A 25,803-nucleotide genomic window follows, 5' to 3' on the forward strand; every position below is an offset into this window, starting at 1 on the left:
CTTGCTCATGTCTTAGCATGTGTCAAAATCTTCTATTTTAAGGTTAATGAACACATTGATTGATTCCGTCTCTTGGCTATTTGAATAGTGCTGGATATACAGTTTTGGATATATACAATAGTGTGAATATTTGTGTCCCTTCCAAATTCATATTATGAAAACCTAATGCCCAAATTGATGGTATTAAGAGGTGGGTCCTCTAGGAGGTGATTAGGTCATGAGGGTAGAGCCCTGATGAATGAAATTAGTTTTTATAGAAGATGTCCCGAAGAGGTCTCTTGTCCTTTTCCCCTGGTTAGGATACAATGAGAAGTCCGCAACCTGGAAGAGGGCCCTCACGACCATTTTGGCACCCTGATCTTGGACTTCCAGCTCCCGGAACTGTGAGACATGAATTTCTGTTTATAAACCATCTAGTCTCTGGAAGTTTGTTAGAGCAGCCTGAATGAACTAAGACATATACCTAGAAGTGGAATTGCTGAATCAGAAATTTTATTTTTAGTTTTTGAGGAACCACCATATTGGTTTTCATAGTTGCTGTGCCATTTCACATGCCCACCATCAGTGCACACGGCTTCCAACTTCTCCACATTCTCACCAACACTTGTTATATTCTGTTCCATTTTTTAAAGTAGCTATCCTATGGGATGTGCCTATCACCCACTTATCTTTTCCCCCCCCCAGATGAGTAGTTTTTAAGTATAGGATATATAAATTAGAAAGGAATGGAAGGACTGAGCAATATCTAATGTTCATGAGGCATTAGATATACATGAAGAACCTGTTCACTAAATATATCAGAAGACCTAAACATTTATGATATTCTAAAAATTGCTTGAGATATTAAGAGAAGCACTAAATATTCAAGATATGATACATATTCATGAGACTCATTATTCAAATGGCTTTAATTTGGCAACCTATTGGTGACACCCGTTTAAGGTGTTATGTGTCCTCTGCTCAAGGAACATGAAACCTATGGCTCTTCAATGGCCTTAATGGCAAGCTGCACCTATTAGCTGGAGGTACTTGTCCCTGTGTCTTTCTGAAAGAGCAAGTCTGTATCATTGGCTAGAGCACTTTCCATCTGTGAGCCCATCTGCTTGAACCTCAACTCTGGTCCTTGTCACCACATCATCAGTATGGAAAACTGCTACTGAACAGATAGACACAAAACTTACTTTGTGCATTATGTACCTTAAATTCAGGTACTGTGGTACTTCCATCCACCTTACCCTAAATTTGTTAATTTATTATATTATTTCCCTCTCACTACTTGCTGTGTGTTCTTAAATGATTTAATAAACTGTGGGATTCAAATATTTTAACTGGGTCCATGAGCCTTTCTGTTCTGTGAACTCTGGGCTAGCTTGTCTGGTAGTATACTTTGAGGCTACAATTGCAGAAAGTTTCCCTTCATGATACCCAGATTATGCATATTAAAATATTGTTTAGGGGATGTCTGGATGGCTCAGCAGTTGAGCATCTGTCTTTGGCTCAGGGCATGATCCCGGAGTCCTGGAATCGAGTCCCGCATCGGGCTTCCTGCATGGAACCTGCTTCTCCCTCTGCCTATGTCTCTGTCCCTCTCTCTCATGAATAAATAAATAAAATCTTTTTTAAAAGTACTGTTTGGAATAAATCCTAGAGAATCAAGAATTTTCTATCAAGGCATTGCACTAAAGTATATAGTGTAAATAATCTGAAGTTAAAATTGCATATAGTTTATCGTGTAAACAAGGACTACTCAGAGTAAAAGACAGTGTTAAAAATAGTTAGTATTAACCTACCTCAGTGGTAAGCCATACATGTCTAGAGAAAATTAGGATATAATAGCACTCTAAAGTTAAACTCTAAGCTAGGAGTCAGCAAACTTTTCTATAACAGTTAGTAAATAATAGAAAGTATTTTAGGCTTTGTAAGACATATGATCTCTGTCACAACTACTCAGCTCCATCATTGTACTGTAAAAGCAGCCATAAATAATACATAAACTAATGAGTGTAGATGTGTTCTGATGAAACTGTTTAAAGAACAGAAGCAGATTTGGCCCAAGGGTCAGAGTTTGCCCTAATACATATTCAGTTGGGAAATACTTCCCCCCCCCAAAATGGTAAAATGGCAGAGTAAAAAAGGCAGTGATATGACAGTTGGAAGAGCATTAAAATACAATTTAATGTAAGTATTATTATAAGTTGGGGTGCCTGGGCGGTTCAGTCAGTTAAGTGTCCACCTTTGGCTCAGGTCATAATCCCAGGGTCTAGGATCAAGCCCCATATCATAGGGCTCTCTGATCAGTGGGGAGCCTGCCTCTCCCTCTCCCTTTGCGTGCCATTTCCCCTGCTTGTGTTCTCTCTCTCTCTGTCAAATAAATAAATAAATAAATAAATAAATAAATAAATAAAATAAAATAAAATCTTTAAAAAACCAATTTAGGATTTTAGATTTGCAGTAACTATTCACTAACCTGTAACATCAGTCGCTGCATCCATCAATGTGCTGAGTTCAACCTTCCCATTAGCTACAAGGAAAGCCGAACTAAGGTAATAATGCCAAAGAGTCATATATAAAACAGACAAAAAATGGGTAAGTTGGGAAATAAGAGATCAAAGTTCATTAGCTCCATGGCTTTATCTGACTCAACTTTAAGGATATAAACCCTACATATTAAGAATAAACTACACATTAGGTAGGGGAGAGTCTTTGTTTCTTGGACAAAATGGACTTTTGAATGTACCTCTCAAATTTGAAGGCTACTCTCTCTCTATCTTACTGGCAGGTTGAAAGGTCCCAATGACTTATTTGGCTATGTAGCAACTTCTCAGCTTTGGTTCAGCCACATCTGTCAGACTACTTTGTGGGGACCACCTTTCTTATCTTCCTACCTTTTCCTCACTTATCTATCTCTAGTTGTTTTGTCTATCACAACTATCTTGGAATTTCTGATCACATAAATTGGTGATCTGTTTCTTCTATTAACATTATACGTACTTGTTTATAAAAATAGGTATGTGGGCAGCCCGTGTGGCTCAGCGGTTTAACGCTGCCTTCAGCCCAGGGTGTGGTCTTGGAGACCGGGAATCGAGTCCCACGTCAGGCTCCCTGCACGGAATGGAGCCTGCTTCTCCCTCTGCCTGTGTCTGTACCCCCCCCCCTTCTCTCTCTCTCTCACTGACTCTCATGAATAAATAAATTAAATCTTTTAAAAAATAGGTATGTATTTCTCTATAACCCTAAAAGAAGGGTAGATATTTCGGATAGTTCCCAAACTGAAAGAACTTGTGGTAAAATAATAATTAGTTACAAAGGGGACTCAACAGTTCACTCAAAGCTAATAGGTTAGCAGAAATTCTACGTCATAAATAGAATGTACAAGCTTACTCTCCCATGTCCTAAAGCTTCATAAAGTCTTTATATAAACTATTAATTATTTTAAGAAAGTAATAAGTCATAAAAAGGCAATCAACTGAAGAGAAATACTATGCCTTATTGGGAATAAACTGGAATTAGGATGGTTCTGAGGGGGAATTTTAAGAGAACGCAGTTTGCACCTGTATATTCAGTATGAACAGGTATCCTCTTGGATACCACTGAAATTGGCAAGGATGTTGCTGGTCATTTCAAAAATGAGTATATTTTCTGCCAACCCTTTCTTTGGAAAGCAGAATGCTGCATGAGTGATGACTAGGAAATAGTCTTTCTGCTTTGATAACATTTATACTAATGATTTGGAGCCCTCTGGTTATGTACTGCTCAACTGAAATGTTAGAGGTCTAGAATATCTTTGAGATTCTTCTTGAAGACTTTCTATCACTTTGCATTACTTGTATTTTCACTCTTTTTCATTTATTTTGTTTAGTCTCTCTGATTATTCCCTTACTCCATTCATTCTTCAATATTTATTGCCCCTAAATATAAAATGATGTAGACATGGTTTCTGCCTGTGAGACCAATCACAGTTTATAAACAAGAGTGATACAAAGACACTTATTTTTTACACAATATGGTAAGTATATAATAATATCTGTCTGTATACGACGAATTTTAAACTAAGAGGAAGGGTTGGTATGGGTCATGGAATAAAATAAAGTGACTTCCATGGGTCAGGGAAGTTCTGGAAAAGATAAACTTTGAGATTAGTATTATAGGCAAGACCTGCCTGATGAAATATGCCTAAGTGTTTCTGTTCTAAAAATTAGGAGTATGTAGAAAAAGGACAATTGGATGTCAAATTAGATGCTATGGTATAAGCATTAGATAATAAAGAAGATCTGTATATTCATTGGTTAAAGAACATTTTATGGAGTTATCTACCAAATTTCTGGCACCATCTGAGGCACTAAAAAAATTAAAATGTGGTTAATAATAAATTTAACATAGTCTCTGCTTTAGAACAACTCAGTCTCTGGGGTGAAAAGGACAAATAAACTTACTATAAATAGAGTAGTTGGGTTGAGGTGAAGCAGACAATAAAATTAGGAGATCCTTCTGCTAAAATCCATCCACTTATAGCTACTGCTTTGCAACAGGCTGGGGAAAATCCCATATAAAAACCTTGAACCATGCCTATATCCAATACTATGGTTTAGACACTTCAGTTTTGAAGGTCATTGTGGAGATAGGAAATAACACAAGATAAAGCTAAAAGGAAAGTAAGGGTCAGATCATAGATCTATGAAATAGTAGTTCTAACTGGTAGGACTTGGTATCTGATGAGATGTGGTACTAAAAAAAGATGGAGCGAAAAATGATGCCAATTTTTAAACTTGTTTTACTCAGAAACATGATGGTGCCACCAGCTGAGAAAGGGAATGTATAATTAGGAGACAGTTTTGGGTAGATATTTTTGAAAATATTGAATTGAGATATAAAGATCTGAGGCTTTGCTGAGCAAGAATGAATTTGGTAGGTAGAATCCAACAGGAATCAGAATTTGGTTTTACCCAAACCATGTTTGGGGAAGAATTTGGGCTGCACATAAACACCTAGAAATTTTCAGGATATAATGACAGTCAGAAATATGAATGTGGATAATACTACCCACTGAAAATTGTAAAAGTTAAAATGATTAACGGTCTTATGATACGACTATTTGAGGGATACTAATAGGGCAATTAGTCATTTTTTTTTCTTTCTTCCTTTCTATTCCTTAACTTAAATGTTCATTTCGCTCCTGTAAATTCATTACTGGTTATAAGAGTTCTGTGTGTGATGTTTATAATCCAAAAGAAAAGAGGTTAATGATATGGGGCTTACAGAAACAAAGGACAGAATTTGTACTCGCATTAAGATTGGTTTCTTTAAGCTTTTGCAAAAATAATATTTTGATACCATGCAGAACTAATTGCAGACACTCTTGTGTACAAGTGCACAAACTCTCCTCTAACATACAGTAATACTTGAAACACTAGCCAGTAAGTGGCAGATTTTCTGTTACACTTTCATGTTTCTTTTGTGTAAGCTTGAATTCCCAGATTTTCCAGGACAGTGTCCAAGTTTTTCATCTTAAAGTTTCCTCCTTAGGAACCATACAGGAAAGAAACATGAAAAAAATGAGTTTAAAATATTAAAAATACAACTTTGCATGTGAATTATTACCTGAATATTTGTATATGTATATAATACTTTACCATTACTATAATAAAGACAATGGAAGAAATGGACTTATGTGATTATTACTTTTCTGTATGACTCCCATTTAAGATATCTAAAAGCATTAAATAATCATTAGAAAAATCAGAATTAGTAATTCTTCCTTTAAACCTTGAGTGGAAGTAAATAGTCATGAAGGGATAGGGTACAGGGTTTGATTATAACCAATATTAGAATAGGAATGAGCTTTGATGCTAGCTAGGGACCTAATTAATTAAATAGTTAATTAATTAACAGAGGGAAACTCATAAGGTAACTTTAAAAAAATTAAGTTTTTAAGCTTAAATTCAATTAATTAATATATTAGTTTCAGATGCAAGTTAGTGATTCATCAGTCTTATATAATATCCAGTGCTCATTACATCACATGCCCTCTTTAATGTTCACCAGTTACCCCATCCCCCCACTCTTCTCCCCTCCAGCGACCCTCAGTTTGTTTCCTATGATTAGGAGTCTCTTACGGTTTGTGTCCCTCTCTAATTTCATCTTCTTTTATTTTTTCCCCTCTACCCCTATGATCCTCTGTCTTGTTTCTTAAATTCCATATTATCATATGATAATTGTCTTTCTTTGATTGACTTATTTATTTTTTTTAATTTATTTTTTATTGGTGTTCAACATACCAACATACAGAATAACCCCCAGTGCCCATCACCCATTCACTCCCACCCCCGCCCTCCTCCCCTTCTACCACCCCTAGTTCGTTTCCCAGAGTTAGCAGTCTTTACGTTCTGTCTCCCTTTCTGATATTTCCCACACATTTCTTCTCCCTTCCCTTATATTCCCTTTCACTATTATTTATATTCCCCAAATGAATGAGAACATATAATGTTTGTACTTCTCCGACTGACTGACTTCACTCAGCATAATACCCTCCAGTTCCATCCACGTTGAAGCAATTGGTGGGTATTTGTCATTTCTAATGGCTGAGTAATATTCCATTGTATACATAAACCACATCTTCTTTATCCATTCATCTTTCGTTGGACACCGAGGCTCCTTCCACAGTTTGGCTATCGTGGCCATTGCTGCTAGAAACATCGGGGTGCAGGTGTCCCGGCATTTCATTGCATTTGTATCTTTGGGGTAAATCCCCAACAGTGCAATTGCTGGGTCCTAGGGCAGGTCTATTTTTAACTGTTTGAGGAACCTCCACACAGTTTTCCAGAGTGGCTGCACCAGTTCACATTCCCACCAACAGTGCAAGAGGGTTCCCCTTTCTCCGCATCCTCTCCAACATTTGTTGTTTCCTGCCTTGTTAATTTGCCCCATTCACTGGTGTGAGGTGGTATCTCATTGTGGTTTTGATTTGTATTTCCCTGATGGCAAATGATGAAGAGCATTTTCTCTTATGCATGTTGGCCATGTCTATGTCTTCCTCTGTGAGATTTCTCTTCATGTCATTTGCCCATTTCATGATTGGATTGTTGGTTTCTTTGGTGTTGAGTTTAATAAGTTCTTTATAGATCTTGGAAACTAGCCCTTTATCTGATATGTCATTTGCAAATATCTTCTCCCATTCTGTAGGTTGTCTTTGAGTTTTGTTGACTGTATCCTTTGCTGTGCAAAAGCTTCTTATCTTGATGAAGTCCCAATAGTTCATTTTTGCTTTTGTTTCTTTTGCCTTCGTGGATGTATCTTGCAAGACGTTACTGTGGCCAAGTTCAAAAAGGGTGTTGCCTGTGTTCTTCTCTAGGATTTTGATGGAATCTTGTCTCACATTTAGATCTTTCATCCATTTTGAGTTTATCTTTGTGTATGGTGCAAGAGAGTGGTCTAGTTCATTATTCTGCATGTGGATGTCCAATTTTCCCAGCACCATTTATTGAAGAGACTGTTTTTCTTCCAATGGATAGTCTTTCCTCCTTTATCGAATATTAGTTGACCATAAAGTTCAGGGTCCACTTCTGGGTACTCTATTCTGTTCCATTGATCTATGTGACTGTTTTTGTGCCAGTACCACACTGTCTTGATGACCACAGCTTTGTAGTACAACCTGAAATCTGGCATTGTGATGCCCCCAGATATGGATTTCTTTTTTAAAATTCCCCTGGCTATTTGGGGTCTTTTCTGATTCCACACAAATCTTAATATAATTTGTTCTAACTCTCTGAAGAAAGTCCATGGTATTTTGATAGGGATTGCATTAAACGTGTATATTGCCCTGGGTAACATTGACATTTTCACAATATTAATTCTGCCAATCCATGAGCATGGAATATTTTTCCATCTCTTTGTGTCTTCCTCAATTTCTTTCAGAAGTGTTCTATAGTTTTGAGGGTATAGATCCTTTACATCTTTGGTTAGGTTTATTCCTAGGTATCTTATGCTTTTGGGTGCAATTGTAAATGGGATGGACTCCTTAATTTCTCTTTCTTCAGTCTCATTGTTAGTGTATAGAAATGCCACTGACTTCTGGGCATTGATTTTGTATCCTGCCATGCTACTGAATTGCTGTATGAGTTCTAGCAATCTTGGGGTGGAGACTTTTGGGTTTTCTATGTAGAGTATCATGTCATCGGCAAAGAGGGAGAGTTTGACTTCTTCTTTTCCATTTTGAATGCCTTTAATGTCTTTTTGTTGTCTGATTGACTTCCAGTACTATGTTGAATAGCAGTGGTGAGAGTGGACATCCCTGTCTTGTTCCTGATCTTAGGGGAAAGGCTCCCAGTGCTTCCCCATTGAGAATGATATTTGCTGTGGGCTTTTCATAGATGGCTTTTAAGATGTTGAGGAATGTTCCCTCTATCCCTACACTCTGAAGAGTTTTGATCAGAAATGGATGCTGTATTTTGTCAAATGCTTTCTCTGCATCTAATGAGAGGATCGTATCGTTCTTGGTTTTTCTCTTGCTGATATGATGAATCACATTGATTGTTTTACGAGTGTTGAACCAGCCTTGTGTCCCGGGGATAAATCCTACTTGGTCATGGTGAATAATTTTCTTAATGTATTGTTGGATCCTATTGGCAAGTATCTTGTTGAGAATTTTTGCATCCATGTTCATCAGGGATATTGGTCTGTAATTCTCCTTTTTGGTGGGGTCTTTGTCTGGTTTTGGAATTAAGGTGATGTTGGCCTCATAGAACGAATTTGGAAGTACTCCATCTGTTTCTATCTTTCCAAACAGCTTTAGGAGAATAGGTATGCTTTCTTCTTTAAACGTTTGATAAAATTCCCCTGGGAAGCCATCTGGCCCTGGACTCTTGTGTCTTGGGAGGTTTTTGATGACTGCTTCAATTTCCTCCCTGGTTGTTGGCCTGTTCAGGTTTTCTATTTCTTCCTGTTCCAGTTTTGGTAGTTTGTGGCTTTCCAGGAATGCGTCCATTTCTTCTAGATTGCCTAATTTATTGGCGTATAGCTGTTCATAATATGTTTTTAAAATCGTTTGTATTTCCTTGGTGTTGGTAGTGGTCTCTCCTTTCTCATTCATGATTTTATTAATTTGAGTCTTCTCTCTCTTCTTTTTAATAAGGCTGGCTAATGGTTTACCTATCTTATTAATTCTTTCAAAGAACCAACTCCTGGTTCTGTTGATCTGTTCCACAGTTCTTCTGGTCTCGATTTCGTTGAGTTCTGCTCGAATCTTTATTAACTCCCTTCTTCTCCTGGGTGTAGGATCTATTTGCTGTTTTTTCTCTAGCTCCTTTATGTGTAAGGTTAGCTTTTGTATTTGAGTTCTTTCCAGTTTTTGAATGGATGCCTTGTATTGCGATGTATTTCCCCCTTAGGACTGCTTTTGCTGCATCCCAAAGATTTTGAATGGTTGTATCTTCATTCTCATTAGTTTCCATGAATCTTTTTAATTCTTCCTTAATTTCCTGGTTGGCCCTTTCATCTTTTAGCAGGATGGTCCTTCACCTCCACGTGTTTGAGGTCCTTCCAAACTTCTTGTTGTGATTTAGTTCTAATTCCAAGGCATTATGGTCTGAGAATATGCAGGGGACGATCCCAATCTTTTGGTATCAGTTCAGACCCGATTTGTGACCCAATATGTGGTTTATTCTGGAGAAAGTTCCATGTGCACTTGAGAAGAATGTGTATTCAGTTGAGTTTGGATGTAAAGTTCTGTAGATATCTGTGAAATCCATCTGGTCCAGTGTATCATTTAAAGCTCTCGTTTCTTTGGAGATGTTGTGCTTAGAAGACTTATCGAGTATAGAAAGAGCTAGATTGAAGTCACCAAGTATAAGTGTATTACTATTGGGATCCCTGCGTAGCACAGTGGTTTGGCGCCTGCCTTTGGCCCAGGGCGCGATCCTGGAGACCCGGGATTGAATCCCACGTCGGGCTCCCGGTGCATGGAGCCTGCTTCTCCCTCTGCCTGTGTCTCTGCCTCTCTCTCTCTCTCTGTGTGACTATCATAAATAAATAAAAATTAAAAAAAAATAAGTGTATTACTATCTAAGTATTTCTTCACTTTGGTTAATAATTGATTTATATATTTGGCAGCTCCCACATTCGGGGCATATATATTGAGGATTGTTAAGTCCTCTTGTTGAATAGATCCTTTAAGTATGATATAGTGTCCCTCTTCATCTCTCACTACAGTCTTCGGGGTAAATTTTAGTTTATCTGATATGAGGATGGCTACCCCTGCTTTCTTTTGAGGACCATTCGAATGGTTAAATTGTTCTCCAACCTTTTATTTTCAGGCTGTAGGTATCCTTCTTTGTAAAATGAGTCTCTTGTAGACAGCAAATAAATGGGTCCTGCTTTTTTATCCAGTCTGAAACCCTGCGCCTTTTGATGGGGTCATTAAGCCCATTCACATTCAGAGTTACTATTGAGAGATATGAGTTTAGTGTCATCATGATATCTATTCAGTCCTTGTTTTTGTGGAATGTTCCACTGAACTTCTTCTTAAAGGGGAATTTTAAGAGTCCCCCTTAAAATTTCTTGCAGAGCTGGTTTGGAGGTCACATATTCTTTTAGTTGCTGCCTGTCTTGGAAGCTCTTTATCTCTCCTTCCATTTTGAATGAGAACCTTGCTGGATAAAGTATTCTTGGTTGCATGTTCTTCTCGTTTAGGACCCTGAATATATCCTGCCAGCCCTTTCTGGCCTGCCAGGTCTCTGTGGAGAGGTCTGCTGTTACCCTAATACTCCTCCCCATAAAAGTCAGGGATTTCTTGTCTCTTGCTGCTTTAAGGATCTTCTCTTTATCTTTGGAATTTGCAAGCTTCACTATTAAATGTCAAGGTGTTGAACGGTTTTTATTGATTTTAGGGGGGTATCTCTCTATTTCCTGGATCTGAATGCCTGTTTCCCTTCCCAGATTAGGAAAGTTTTCAGCTAAGATTTGTTCAAATACATATTCTGGCCCTCTGTCCCTTTCGGCGCCCTCGGGAACACCAATTAAACTTGAGTTTTTCTTCCTCAGGCTGTCATTTATTTCCCTTAATCTATCTTCATGGTCTTTTAATTGTTTGTCTCTTTTTTCCTCAGTTTCCCTCTTTGCTATCAACTTGTCTTCTATGTCACTCACTCGTTCTTCCACCTCGTTAACCCTCGTCGTTAGGACTTCTAGTTTGGATTGCATGTCATTCAATTGATTTTTAATTTCTACCTGATTAGCTCTAAATTCTGCAGTCATGAAGTCTCTTGAGTCCTTTATGCTTTTTTCTAGAGCCACCAGTAGCTGTATAATAGTGCTTCTGAATTGGCTTTCTGACATTGAATTGTAATCCAGATTTTGTATCTCTGTGGGAGAGAGGACTGTTTCTGATTCTTTCTTTTGAGGTGAGGTTTTCCTTCTAGTCATTTTGCTCAGTGCAGAGTGGCCAAAAGCAAGTTGTATTGGGAAAAGGAGAAAAAGAGAGGAGAGAAAGAAGGAAAGAAAAGAGAAAGAGAAAAACAAGGAAGAAAAAAAACGAAAAAAAAAAAGAAAAAGAGAAAGAAAAAGAAAGGAGAAAAAAGGGGGGTAGGGGAAGGAAACAAATCAAAAAGCAAAACAAAACAACACAACAACAACAACAACAACAACAAAAAAGGAACCACGGGGGAGTATCTTCTGATTCTGTGTACTTTAAGTCCCTTGGCTTCCCCTGGAACTGGTCCGTCTAGCTGATCTTCTGGGGGAGGGGCCTGTTGTGCTGATTTTCAGGTGTTAGCAGTTGGGGGAGATGCTGTGCCCCTGCCTGGTGCAGGGCTCAGTGGGGGTTGTTTATCCCGTGAGGCCCCAGGAGCAACAGCCCCAGTGGCGGGGCAGCTCTGGAAACCTGGATTCAGCTCCAGCAGGAACTCCGTCTGCAGGGCCTGGAGGCTCCGGGGTGGGCCGCTGATCTGCTCAGCTCGGGGCAGGAGCGTCCTTGCTGTCCTGGGCCCTCCCGGCCTCTGCCTGTCCCTGGGGGAGGCCGGATCCTGGGCTGTGTCCCGGCGCCCTGTGCTCCCGGGCCTGCGCTGTTGGATTCGCTCCCGGCAGCGCAGCCCCCTCCGCGGAGCCGCCGCCCGAGCCCCCCCCCCCTCCCCCAGCTGCTCCTGTAACCACGCAGCCCCGTCTGCAAGGAGCCTCTTCCTCTGCCCGAGCCCCTCCGAGCTGCTCCGGGTTCCGCCGGGTCCCGCGGTGCGCGCTGCAGCCCTTAGGGAGCTCGGCGCACTCTCCCCGAGCCCAGTTGCTCTGTTACTGTCCCAGGGAGCCCGAGGGCATCCGCGCCCTTCTGGGTCCTGCTCCAACTCCCTGGGAGCCCCTTTCCCCCCGGGAAGGTTGGTGCAGCTCCTGCTCCTCCGGGATGGGGCTCTCCTGTCCTGGGGACACTCGCCCCGGCCTCAGCCCGGCTCCTCGCGGGGCCCCTCCCCCTTGGAGGCCTTTGTTTCTTTATTTCTTTTTTCCCCGTCTTCCTACCTTGATAGAAGCGCAAACTCTTCTCACTGTAGCATTCCAGGTGTTCTCTCTTTAATTCTCAGGCCGAATTCATAGATTTTCAGGATAATTTGAAGGTTTTCTTTTTTCTTTCTTTTTTTTTTTTTTAATTTGAAGGTTTTCTAGTAATTTGGTGGAGACAGGTGATTTGGGGACCCTACTCTTCCGCCATCTTGCCCCTCCTCTAATTGACTTATTTTTGATTGACTTATTTTGCTTAGCATAATACCTCTAGTTCCATCCATGTCATTTCAAATGGCAAGATTTTGGGGTTTTTTTGATGGCTGAGTAATATTCCATTATATATACATACACACTCACATACACATCATATCTTCTTTAATCATTCATCTGTTGATGGACATATAGGCTCTTTCCATAGTTTGGCTATTGTGGACATTGCTGCTATAAACACCGGGGGTACAGATGCCCCTTTGGATCACTATATTGCAGTAAATCCCTAGTAGTGCAATTGTTGGGTCATAGAGTAGCTCTATTTTCAACTTTTTGAGGAACTTCCATACTGTTTTCCAGAGTGGCTGCACCAGCTTGCATTCCCACCAACAGTGTAAGAGGGTTCTCCTTTTTCCGCAACCTCTCCAACATCTGTTGTTTCCTGAGTTGTTCATTTTAGCCATTCTGACTGGTGTGAGTTGGTATCTCACTGTGGTTTTGGTTTATATTTCCCTAATGCTGAGTCATGTTGAACATTTTTTTCATGTGTCTGTTGGCCATTTGTATGTCTTCTTTGGAGAAATGTCTGTTCATGTCTCCCCATTTTTTTTATTGAATTATTTGTTCTTTGGGTGTTGAGTTTGATAAGTTCTTTGTACATTTTGGATAATAGCTCTTTATCTGATAAGACATTTACAAATATCTTCTCCCATTCTGTTGGTTGCCTTTTGGTTTTGTTGACTATTTCCTTTGCTGTGCAAAAGATTTTTATTTTGATGAAGTCCCAATAGTTCATTTTTGCCATTGTTTCCCTTGCCTTTGGAGCCAATGTTTAGCAAGAAATTGCTGTGGCTGAGGTAACAGAGGTTGCTACCTGTGTTTCCTCTAGGATTTTAATGCATTCATGTCTCACATTTAGATCTTTCATCCATTTTGAGTCTATTTTTGTGTATGATGTGAGGAAATGGTCCAGTTTCATTCTTCTGCATGTGGCTGTCCAGTTTTCCCAACACTATTTGTTGAAGAGACTGTCTTTTTTTTTTTTCAGTTGGATATCCTTTTCTGCTCTGTAAAATATGAGTTGACTATAGAGTTGAGGGTCCGTTTCTGGGTTCTCTATTCTGTTCCATTGATCGATGTGTCTGTTTTGTGCCAGTACCATACATACTGTTTTGATGATTATAGCTTTGCAATAGATCTTGAAGTCTGGGATTGTGATGCCACCAGTTTTGGTTTTCTTTTTCAACATTCCTTTGGCTATGAAGGCTCTTTTCTGGCTCCATACACATTTTAGGATGATTTGTTACAGCTCTGTGAAAAAAGTTGATGGTATTTTGATAGGGATTGGATTGGATATATAGATTGCTCCAGGTAGCATAGACATTTTAACAATATTTGTTCCTCCAATCCATAAGCATGGGACATTTTTCCATTTCTTTGTGTCTTTCTCAATTTATTTCATGAGTGTTCTATAGCTTTCTGAGTACAGAAAACTTTGGTAAGGTTTATTCCTAGGTATCTTATGGTTTTTGGTGCAATTGAAAATGACATTGACTTCTTAATTTCTCTTCTGTTCCATTGTTAGTGTATAGAAATCCAACTGATTTCTGTGCATTGATTTTATATTCTGTCACTTTGTTGAATTCCTGTATGAGTTCTAGGGATTTTGAGATGGAGTCTTTTGGGTTTTCCATATAGAGTATCATGTTATCCGCAAAGAGTGAGTTTGTCAATTCAGATGCCTTTTGTTTCTTTTTGTTGTCTGACTGTTGAGGCTAGGATTTCTAGTACTATGTTGAACAACAATGGTGATAGTGGACATCCCTGCTGTGTTCCTGACCTTAGGGGAAAAGCTCTCAGTTTTTCCCCCATTGAGGATGATATTCGCTGTGGGCTTTTTGTATATGGCTTTTAAGATATTAAGTTATGTTCCCTCTGTCCCTACACTATGAAGAATTTTAATCAATAAAGGATGCTATACTTTTTAAATGTTTTTTCTGCATTTATTGAGAGGTTCTTGCCCCTTCTTTCATTAATGTAGTGTATCACATTGATTGATTTGTGGATGTTGAACCACTCTTACAGCCAGGAATAAATCCTACTTGATTGTGATGAATAATCCTTTTAATGTACTGTTGGATCCTATTGGCTAGTATATTGGTGAGAATTTTTGCCTCCATGTTCATCAGGGATATTGGTCTGTATTTCTTTTTGGTGGAGTCTTTGGTTTTGGGATCAAGGTAATGCTGGACTCATAGAATGGGTTTGGAACTTTTCCTTCCCTTACCACTTTCTGAAACAGCTTCAGAATTCCCCTGGAAAGCCATTTGGCCCTGGACTCTTGTTTGCTGGGAGATTTTGATTACTGCTTCAATTTCCTTGCTGGCTATGGGTCTGTTCAGGTTTTCTATTTCTTCCTGTTTCAGTTTTGGTAGTTTATACATCTCTAGGAATGCATCCACTTCTTCCAGATTATCTAATTTGTTGGCATATAGTTGCTTATAATATATTCTTATAATTGCTTGTATTTCCTTAGTATTGGTTGTGATCTTTCCTCATTCATTCATAATTTACGTATTTGGGTCCTTTCTCTTTTCTTTTTGATAAATTTGGCCAGGGGTTTATCAATCTTGTTAATTCTTTCAAAGAACCAGCTCTTAGTTTCATTGATCTGTTCTACTATTTTTTTTTGTTTGTTTCTACTTCATTGATTTTTGCTCTAATCTTTATTAATTCTCTTCTCCTACTGGATTTAGGCTTTATTTGTTGTTCTTTCTCCAGCTCCTTTAGGTGTAAGGTGGGCTTGTGCTTTTGAGGCCCTTCTTGTTTCTTGAGAGAGGCTTGTATTGCTATATACTTCCCTCTTAGGACTACCTTTGCTGCATCCCAAAGGTTTTGAGCAGTTTGTGTTTTCATCCTCATTTGTTTCCATGAATTAAAAAAAGAAAAACTCTTTAATTTCCTGGTTGACCCATTCATTCTTTAGTGGGAGCTCTTTAGCCTCCCAGTATGTGAGTTCTTTCCAAATTTCCTCTTGTGATTGAGTTCAGGTTTCAAACCACTATAGTCTGAATATATGCAGGTATTGAGCCCAATCTTTTGGTACCAGTTGAGACTTGATTTGTGATCAGAGTAATTACTGAAAAATATGAATTTAGTGCCATTGTACTCCCTATAAAGTCACTGTTTCTGTATATTCTCTCTGTTCCCTTCTGATCTATGTTACTTTTCGGCTCTCTCAATCATAAGATAACTTTAAAAACAAGTAGAATCTTAGCACCTTTTTTTGGTGAAATTCACATAAAATTAATCATTTTAAAGTAAACACTTCAGGGGCATTTAGTACATATTCATGGTGTTGTACAAATATCACTTCTAGTTTCAAAACATCTTCATCATCCCCAAAGGGGAGCCCAGACATATGAAGTAGTCCCTCCCTACTTCCCTTTCTAACCAGCTCCTGGCAGCCACTAATCTACTTTTTGTTTCTATGGATCTGACTACCATCTTCCTACATAAAAAGCTCTCCTTACACAACTCCTTGAAAATTTGGTAATCCTTTTCTTTACAATTTGCTATGCATGATTAGATTTTTCCATGAGTATGGATTCCCTAGAAAGATATATTGAGACATTACAGTATAAAATATTATGATGATGAAAGTAACTAAGTAATCTGTACATAGGAAGCTAGACAGGATTTGTAATCTAAATGATAAATGTGAATCTTGAAGATTTCAGATATTCCTGCCTTTCTTGTCAGGCTTTTAACTTACCCTTAATGGATTTCACATCATCCAACATTTTATTCTGAGATACATTTCCAGCAGCTATAGGAAAAAGAACAATTCATATCAGAAGGGAAATGGTATGAACATTCACTTACTTATTTTATAACTGCAGTGAGACAACTATTTATAATTGAGTGAAGAATGTGTTCTGTCTCATTATTAAATTTAAAAAGAGATTACAGAAAGGAAAACTGTGACAAATACATGCATTTTTTGGCAACTAGGAAGAGATTGATGGCTGAGGGAAACACTCTTTTGTTAAAACAATCACTTATCTTCCTTCTTCTTTTGACTTCCCCTTTAACTTCTCTTACTAGTCCTTGTAGTTTTCTTCTGTTTTTAATTAGGATTTAGGCTGATGAATTATCTGACATTCTGATGGCATAGCGGTTGATAAACTGCAGACTAAATCTAAATGACAACATCTTTTCCTAATCATTTTCAGTAATTTCCAGAAGGGCCTGAACAGGTAAAAATTTTTAATTGTTCACACAAGCCACAAAACCAAGTTCCCTAGAAAGTCTTTTTGGCTTCTATGTAGCTCACCATCAATTGGCAGATTTTCCTGTAGTTTTTTCAGTTCCTCATCTGTGAGCTCGATCCTCAGGCTTCCCAGAACTTTCTTCAGGTCACTGACATGAACATTTTTTCCTTTGAAAATACAAGAACATTAATGCCTGAGAATAATCATTACATGAAATGGTGAAAAATTCATTCTTGCTATAATGTATCTCCCCCTATTTGAGGAGATATAAGGGGAAAATGAAACATAACTAACTACATAGAATTGTGAGGAACTTACAAAATAGAACATAATCCCTTAATATTTACAAAAGAAATGTCTCTTATTTCTGGGAACAAGTCTGTCCTGTAGAGAACAGATTTGTTTTACAATCGCAAATTATGATAACAGATGGACATTTTATATATTCAGCTGTCATTTATTATATTTATTACCTTGTGGTTTGAATAACATGATTTTCTCTTCATGATGACAATAATTAGATATCAGTTTTATAATACAATTGTAGATAATTGTACAATGTACAGTATAATGATCCAACAGCTTTATACATTACTCATTGCTCATCATGATAAATGTACTCTTTTGATGGGATCATTTAGCCCATTCACATTCAGAGTAACTATTGAAAGATATGAATTTAGTGTCATTGTAATACCTATTCAGTCCCTGTATTTGTGGATTGTTTCTTTGGGCTTCCTCTTTCTTTTACAGGGTCCCCATTAATATTTCTCACAGAGCTGGTTTGGTGGTCACATATTCTTTCAGTTTCTGCCTATCTTGGAAACTCTTTATCTCTCCTATTCTGAATGAGAGCCTTGCTGGATAAGGTATCCTTGGCTGCATCTTCTTCTCATTTAGTACCCTGAATATTTCATGCCAGCCCTTTCTGGCCTGCCAGGTCTCTGTGGAGAGGTGTGCTGCTAATATGATATTTCTCCTCATATAAGTTAAGAATCTCTTGTCTTGCACTGCTTTAAGACTTTTCTATTTGTCCATGGAATTTGCAAGTTTCACTATTAAAGGTCAAAGTGTTGAGCAGTTTTTATTGATTTTTTTTTTTTGGTGGGGTCTTCTCTATCCTTGGATCTGAATGCCTGTTTCCTTCTCCATATTAGGGAAGTTCTCAGCTATGATTTGTTCAAATATACTTTGTGATCCTCTCTCCCTCTCAGCCTCTTCTGGAATCCCAATCATACATAAATTCTTCCTTCTCAGGCTATCATTTATTTCCCTAAGCCTTTTTTTCATGGCTTCTTAATTGGTTTTCTCTTTTTTCCTCAGCTTTCTTCCTTACCATCAACTTGTCTTGTCACTCACTCTCTTCCACCTCATTAATCCTAGCAATTAGTACAACCAGTTTGGATTGCATCTCATGTAATCTATTTTTAATTTTGGCCTGATTAGATCTCAATTCTGCAGTGACAAAGTCTCTAGAGTCCTTTATACTTGTTTCCAGTGCCATCAGTAGCTGTATACTTGTACTTCTGAATTGACTTTCTGACATTGTATTGAAGTCCAAATTCTGTAACTCTATGGCAGAGGGTACTGTTTCCATTTTTTTCTTTTGTGGTGGATTCTTCCTTCTAGTCACTTTGTCCATTGCAGAGTGGCTATATGGATGGGTTGAGTCAAACATATCAACCATGATATAAGTAAAATACACCCTATTTTACTGATTCTGAAGAGGTCAGAGACCAGAAAATAAAAGAAAAAGAACAAAATAAAACAAAAGGACCACTAAAGTGAAAAACAAACTTTAAAACAAAGTAGTAAAAAGGCCCAAAACTACAAAGAAGAAGAAAAATGAAAAAGAAAAAAAGTAAAGAGGAAAAAGAGAAAAGAAGGGGAGGGCTGGGGGATGGTGGTGAAGTGGTAGTGGGAGAGAATGTAGTCTACCTGAGGGGTCCTAGATGGAGATCCTCTTGGTTCTGAGTGTATTTTGTTCTGTCTGTTAGAAGATGCACAATCCCAAATTTATATAAACCAGCAATACTTTTATAAAGCCCCAACATTGACCACCAAAACATAAACAAGATAAAAGATGGGGGCAGAATGGGAAGGAAGAGAGAATATAATCTCACAGAATAAACCAGCACGGTATTCCACTTGGTTCTGGGTGTATGTTGGTCGTATTTTAGAAAGTATTAACTTTCACCATTGTAAAACAAAACAAGGCAGAAAAAACAAAAAACAAAAACCCATATCTCATATATCTACCAAAATTAAACTGAACATGTTGAAGGGAATCCAGAAGTGAAAAATATATTTAAGACATGTAATTGTAGAAATATCAAAGTCAAAAAGGAAACAACTTAAAAATGAGAACTGTAAAATATTGTAGTTAAGGTGGGAAAAGGGAAAAAATATAAGACTAATATATTTAGTATGATATAAAAACCAGTCGTAATGGAAAAAGAAAAAAAAGGGGGGGACCCTCTATTTCTATGTACTATTTTCCCTCGATTTTCTCTCGGACTTGGAGCTTTCCAGCACTGCTTGGTCAGTAAACTTGCTCTTCTCTTGTTTTTCCAGCTGGTCTTCTGGGGGAGGGGTCTGCTAAGCTGATTCTCAAGGAGATGCCCTGCCCAGGTGTCAGGCTCACTGTGACCTGTTTATCCTGTGAGGCCTTTGTTCCCTGGCAGCCCCACCTCTCCCAGGCACAAGGTAAAACAAAGAGGGAAAACAACAATGGTGGTGGCCAGATTTCCAGCTCTGGAGTGTAGCCCCGTGAGTAACTAACTGCAGTCTCCCAGTCTGCACTGGCCTAGATACTCCTGGAGGCTGGCGCGGGTGCACTAATCTGCACAGCTTGTGGGTACCCAGCAACAGGAGAGTTCTTGCTGTCCTGTGCTCTCCCTGCTTCTGCCAGTCCCAGGGGGAATGCAGAATCTCCAGCATCCACTTGGGCGGCCTGGGATCCGGGGCCCGGTGATGCTGGATCCACGCTCCTGGCTGTTCCAGGGAATGAAGCACAGCCACCACGGTCTGGAGATGGCCCGCCTAATCCCCGGGCTTCTCCCAAATGCTCCGGAGGGCTGCGGCGCTCCAGCCCTTTACCTGTATCAGACTGCGGTTTGCAGTGAGCTTTTCCCCAGGCGTCCCTCCTTTTATAGTGACTACAGGAATCTTGAGGCTTCACTCCCCTCCTGTGATTCTGCCCCTTTCCCTGCTGAGCACTTTTTCCATTAGAGAAAACAACCACGCAGATTTTAAAGTTCCGGTTTCTCGAGGTCTGGGCTTCCCTGTCCTGGAGGCTTTCATCGCTGCGCTTTAGCCCAGCTACTCGCGATTCCCCTCCCCCACTATTTATTTATTTGTTTGTTTGTTTGTTTGTTTATTTAGCCTTCCTACCTTGTTAGAACCAAAACTTTACTCTCGGTAGCTTTCCAGATGTCCTCTCTTTAAATCTCAGGTCAGATTCGTAGGTGTTCAAGATGTTTTTAAAGTTATCTAGGTAAGTCTGTGGGACCAGGTGAGTTGAGGACCCCTACTATTCTTCCACCACCTTACCGCTCCATCTATTATTTTATTTTTAAGAATTTATTTATTTGAGAGAAAGAGGATGAGTGAGGGGGAGGGGCAAGTGGAGAGGGAGCAGCAGAGACAGACTCTGTACTGAGCAAGGAGCCCAATATGGAGCTGGTTCCCAGGACCCTGAGATCATGACCTGAGCTGAAGGCAGATGTTTAACTGACTGAGGCCCCCAGGCATCCCTATTCACCACTGTTTTAATTGGGATTTTTTGAAAGTATATTTTTCTCTACTGAGGTTCTAATTACTATTTTGCTTTCATGTTCACTAACCTAGGCAGATCAGTTCACTCTTGAGTTACATGATTTATGATTTACTTGAACAAAATATTCATTTTGAGGTTAACTTCCCAACTCTAATTATTTACATAATTTGTATTGTATTCAACTGAATTTTATAAAAATTAATATTTAAAGAGACTTAACATAGAAACATATTAAAGTACAAAAATTATGTCACAAATAGATGATTTTGGGGATACAAATTTTGTGAAGAAAGAGAACCAACCTAAAAAATTGTCACTCTTGGTAAGTTGAAAAATACCTGATTTTTTGTCAAATTTTAAGTGATAAAATACAGAATGTAATATACACAAACCCCTATATCATGAAAAATTTACAAATGAAGGTCTAGATAACAAATACTTACCGAAGAATTATAAGTATGTAGTGACTTAACGAAGTCATGTAACACTTATAGGTACACATATAACAAGTATTAGAACAGAGAACGGGAAAAAAAACATTATTCATATGATTGTTAAATCTAGGCCAAATAGAATCTTTGTTCTTTTTCTTCTGGATCTGTTGAGGCAGGACATTCCAAAAATTGTTTCTTTTCTTTTCTTTTCTTTTCTTTTTTTTTAAGATTTTATTTATTTATTCATGAGAGACACAGAGAGAAGCAGAGACATGGGCAGAGGAAGAAGCAGGCTCCCTGCAAGGAGCTTTATGTGGGACTCAGTTACAGGACCCTGGGATCATGACCTGAGCCAAAGGCAGATGCTCAACCACTGAGCCACCCAGGTGCTCCCAAAAGTTATTTCTAACTAACTAGAAAATCAGCTAGCTAAGTTAGCAAAGCATGAAAATATCCATCAGTTTTATGGGGCTGCTGGAAATTTTCAGAAACAAAGATGATAACACCTAGTGGGTGTAAAACTCATTATTTGAGTATATGCTTCCTTGGGTCACATTTCAACTAACCTTGCCTTCTCCAGTAAATTCACATCTCCATCCTGACAGACATATTATGAGGAAAGCTTTTACCTAAATGGGAAGTTCAAGGTCTATTTGTCCTCAGGATTATAACTGGGGATCTATGCTTGAGACTTAATCTTTCAGAAAACATTTTAAGCTCAATCCTGATGGTAACTCCCCAGATGACAGATCACTAATAAGCAGTAATTTAAAAATTCTAACTCTGATTTTTAAAAAGAAGGATGAATCATTCAACATGTCCATGGTATTTCATGTATACTTTTTTTTTAATCTAACAGTGTTTGTCATTGTCTTGATTTTAAATTATTATTTAAAAATGAGAAACAGAAATCAATGGCAATACTAGAAGATAGTCCCAAATAATGGCTATATTTCCCACATCATTCTACTTATTTTAGCAATGTTTTTAAAATTCCATAACCTCAGAAAGACAAAGAATAGTATTCTGTTATGAAACCTGGGGGTTCCACATTTAATCTCACTTTTCCTGTTTTTCTTATTTCATTGCAAGTAAAGAAAATAAGACAATGAAGACCACTTACATATTCTTTCTGGTACACTAAGTGGTAAAAATTAGAGTAAATTAAATAAATTAACAAAAATATATTTGAGGGAATAGTGTCTACCTTACATAATGATGGAATTAAATGTGCCTCAATAGGATAAGCAAGTATTGATTCCTCTAAGGTTATAAGATGGTTAAGTAATGTTCCAGACAGTTACTTCTTAGCTCTACTATAATGTTCTCAGACTAATATTGAACTTTTGCTTATTTACTTTGAGAATTCTTTTAGCCCCCATTCAGAATTTACTAAAATTTATTCAATGTTAGACTACCTTTAGCCCATCAAAGGATATTAGAACTTTGGGACAGTCCTTGGATCATGGAGTCTGGCTCAGGAATGTGTGGATTTAAGCAGAAGCTCAAGTGGTGCTGCTGGGCCTTCAGGCATTCCACACATTCAGGCCTGAGTGATCCTTTTCCCTTCTGGGATATCTGGAAGACATGGTCTTGTTCATTTGCTGTAGGAAATAAGTCCTACACTTCACATTCCTCCTTTATTCTGTCTTTTTAAATGTTCTTGAAGATGGTAGGGACAGAAATGCTATTTTAATAACTTCCTGCTAAGAGCTGATGCAGTTGATAGAGGATGTGATTCCTGATCTTGGGGTGGTGGGCTCAAGGCCTAGAGCTTAGTAAAAAAATAAAATAAAATAATTTCCCACTTTGGGCTATGTTCTATAATTTTTAAAAAATTTTTCCTGTGTTAAAGTTTCTTCTATTTTATGCATCTCATTCTCTTCCCCCCACAGCACTGTCTTCCTCTAATTCTGTCCAGGTCTAATAGTGGCACTGGCCATATTCCAGGCAGAAATAAAGTTGCTGAAAATATCAAGGAGCAAAACATGTTTACATGTAGTCTGAGTCACCTTTAATATTTCCATCTTCTTAATGCCAGAGTTTTCAGAGATTCTTTTATAGAAGCCCATACTAACCAATTCAAATATATCTTAAATACTCACCATCAACTGGTAGATCATGTATCAGATCATTAATTTCCTTTTCTGAAAAGTTCATCCCCATATTTTGCAAAGGAGTACCACTTTATTGACATCAATAATCTCTTCTGTGGGAAAAAAAGAATATAGGAAAAACTTATTAACTCCAAAATGTGACCATTGATATTATTTATGGTGCATTCTGATTATTTGCCTCATGAGAAACACCAAGATTCAATAAAGTCCATTCATAAATATTAAAGGGGTCAATAAGACTGTTAGAATTAGAATAGAAATCTTCTAGGTGATTGGGAAATTTTTAAATCATTTACACCAAAGGTAAAATCAAAATATGGTTAACAATTAGGTTTTTTTTTTTTTTCTGAACTTTTAGACACCTTAACTTTATTTTTAAAATTTTTTTAAAAAAGATTTTATTTATTTATTCATGAGAGACAGAGAGAGAGAGAGAGAGAAGTAGAGACACAGGCAGAGAGAGAGAGAAGCAGGCTCTATGCAGGGAGCCCAACGCCGGACTCGACCCCAGGTCTCCAGGATCACACCCCGGGCCAAAGGCAGCGCTAAACCAACTGGGCCACTGGAGCTGCCCGACACCTTAACTTCAGACAAAAATCTGTACTCACATTCTGTTTCCATTTATGTGGAGGCCTATGTTATTCAGACCAATCTTTCTGCTAAAAACTGAAATCTTTGATAAAATGTAAAAAGCATTGGGGCACCTGAGTGGCTCAGTCAAAGTGTCTGCCTTTGGCTCGGGTCATGATCCCAGGGTTCTGGGATCAAACCCCACATTGGACTCTCTACTCAGTGGGGAGCCTGCTGCTGCTTCTCCTCCCTGCTTGTACTCTCTGGTACTATCTCTGTCTCTCTCAAATAATAAATAAAATCTTTAAAAACAAAGCATGTCCTCAAAAGTATTGAAAAGCTGGTAAGAGAGTAAGGAATTACTACTGCAAAATCTAATGGAAAGCAAGAACCTAGAGAAGTGAGCAGAACATTGTTACTGTTTTTGCTCAAATGATATTTGCTCCATCTGGATTTGAACTGTAATGGTTTGCCTCATAGAGTGTGGGTGATTCTGTCCAAATGCCCAGCAGAAGCAAGTATTCCCTAGGAATGTACTTCCATCCTTAGCCTCAAAGGGTTCTTTCAATAATTACCCAAGGAAAATCTCTCACAGTCAAAAGAATCAAATGCAGAATAAAACAAGTTACCTAAGAGAGAATAAGCATAAATAATAGGCAGTAGCAACATGCTTACAAAAACTTCAGATTTAGAAATTATCGGGCACAAATCATAAAACTATAATGGTTACTATGTTTAAAGCAATGGAAAACAAGCTACAAAATACCTGCAAGAAACGGGAAACAATACAAAATGACCTACTTTAGCTGAAAAAGAAAAAAAAAAAACAAATGAAAAGAAGAGGGAATGATGAGGAAGGAGGGAGGAAGGAAATGGTCATCTGTACAGGAACATGAAGGGGACCCTGAGCCATATGGAATTCATCTTCCACCCACTAGTGAATCTACGGTTACAGGCAAGTCCTTGGGGCAACCATTGACTTAGTGCCAAACAGAGGTGCTGTCTTTCTTTCCTGAGCTTCTTAGTGGGTGACTCAGGATGTCTATGGGGCACTCTTGTTATGCACAACTACTGAGGCACGTATGACATCATCTGCACCCCTGGAGGCCCAAGCTAGAGCCAAATGAATACATCACCACATGGTCTAATCTTGACTCAGAATAATGCAAATCTATAGTGAATGTGGAATATTTTGATGTTAAATTTAAATTGGAAAGGATGGTCAATATTGCTGTACCAAAGAAAACAATAAATAATAGTGTACTATATGCCTTCATATTTCTTCATTATATTGGAATTTTTAACTTGGCAAGATAAGAAACATGTACATGTGATAAGTCCTCTGATATCCTAAGTGGTTTCTAAACCTTAAAAAATCAAACTTCTTCTCATTAGGAAATACTTAACACAGCAAATGGAAGATGGGGGAAAAAAAGAAAAACCAAATACCTTACTATTAAAAATCATACAAAAAATATGTTTCCATAAAGAATAGCCAGAGCCAAGGTAGGGGGGTGGGCATGAGGAGCCGTGTGTGTGTGTGTGTGTGTGTGTGTGTGTGTGTGTGTATGAGGGCTGGGGAGTGAGGTGTTAGATCTATCAATATTAAAAGATTATAAAGCTATTAATATATTCAAAGCAATTTGGAACATGAATAAGCAAACCAACAGAACAGAATGTAAATTCCCAAAATAGACAAATGCATATAGAAATCAAATATATAATTAGGATGGCATCTCAAAATGAAGGGAGTGGTGACAAACTTTTAAGTAAACGATTTTGGACAACTATAGAGCCATTTCAAAAAGGTAAATGAGATCTGTATTTCCTGATGGAATGGAATGTGAAGTACATAGTATTACTTATGAAGTAACTCCTGGGATGGAGTTTCATATCAGGCTTCCTATGGGGAGCCTGCCTTTTCCTCTGCTTATGTCTGCCTT

At 38.3% G+C, this 25,803-nt stretch overlaps 1 protein-coding gene across 4 annotated transcripts in view; it reads right to left on the reverse strand.

Annotated features, from left to right (window-relative positions):
• The window catches only part of LOC144286872 (uncharacterized), a 112,263-nt gene that overhangs the window by 21,814 nt on the left and 64,646 nt on the right, over positions 1-25,803 (reverse strand). For all 4 annotated transcript variants that reach the window (XM_077853944.1, XM_077853943.1, XM_077853941.1 and 1 more), the window contains exons 10-12: positions 23,279-23,382; positions 17,024-17,128; positions 16,463-16,516 (exon numbers count right to left, since the gene is read on the reverse strand). In XM_077853944.1, coding sequence (XP_077710070.1) covers positions 16,463-16,516; positions 17,024-17,128; positions 23,279-23,339 — 220 coding nt within the window. In that variant the 5' untranslated portion in view covers positions 23,340-23,382. The remainder of the gene's footprint in view (positions 1-16,462; positions 16,517-17,023; positions 17,129-23,278; positions 23,383-25,803) is intronic.

The sequence above is a fragment of the Canis aureus genome, chromosome 16 (assembly GCF_053574225.1).
Source record: "Canis aureus isolate CA01 chromosome 16, VMU_Caureus_v.1.0, whole genome shotgun sequence".
Classification (NCBI taxonomy): domain Eukaryota; kingdom Metazoa; phylum Chordata; class Mammalia; order Carnivora; family Canidae; genus Canis; species Canis aureus.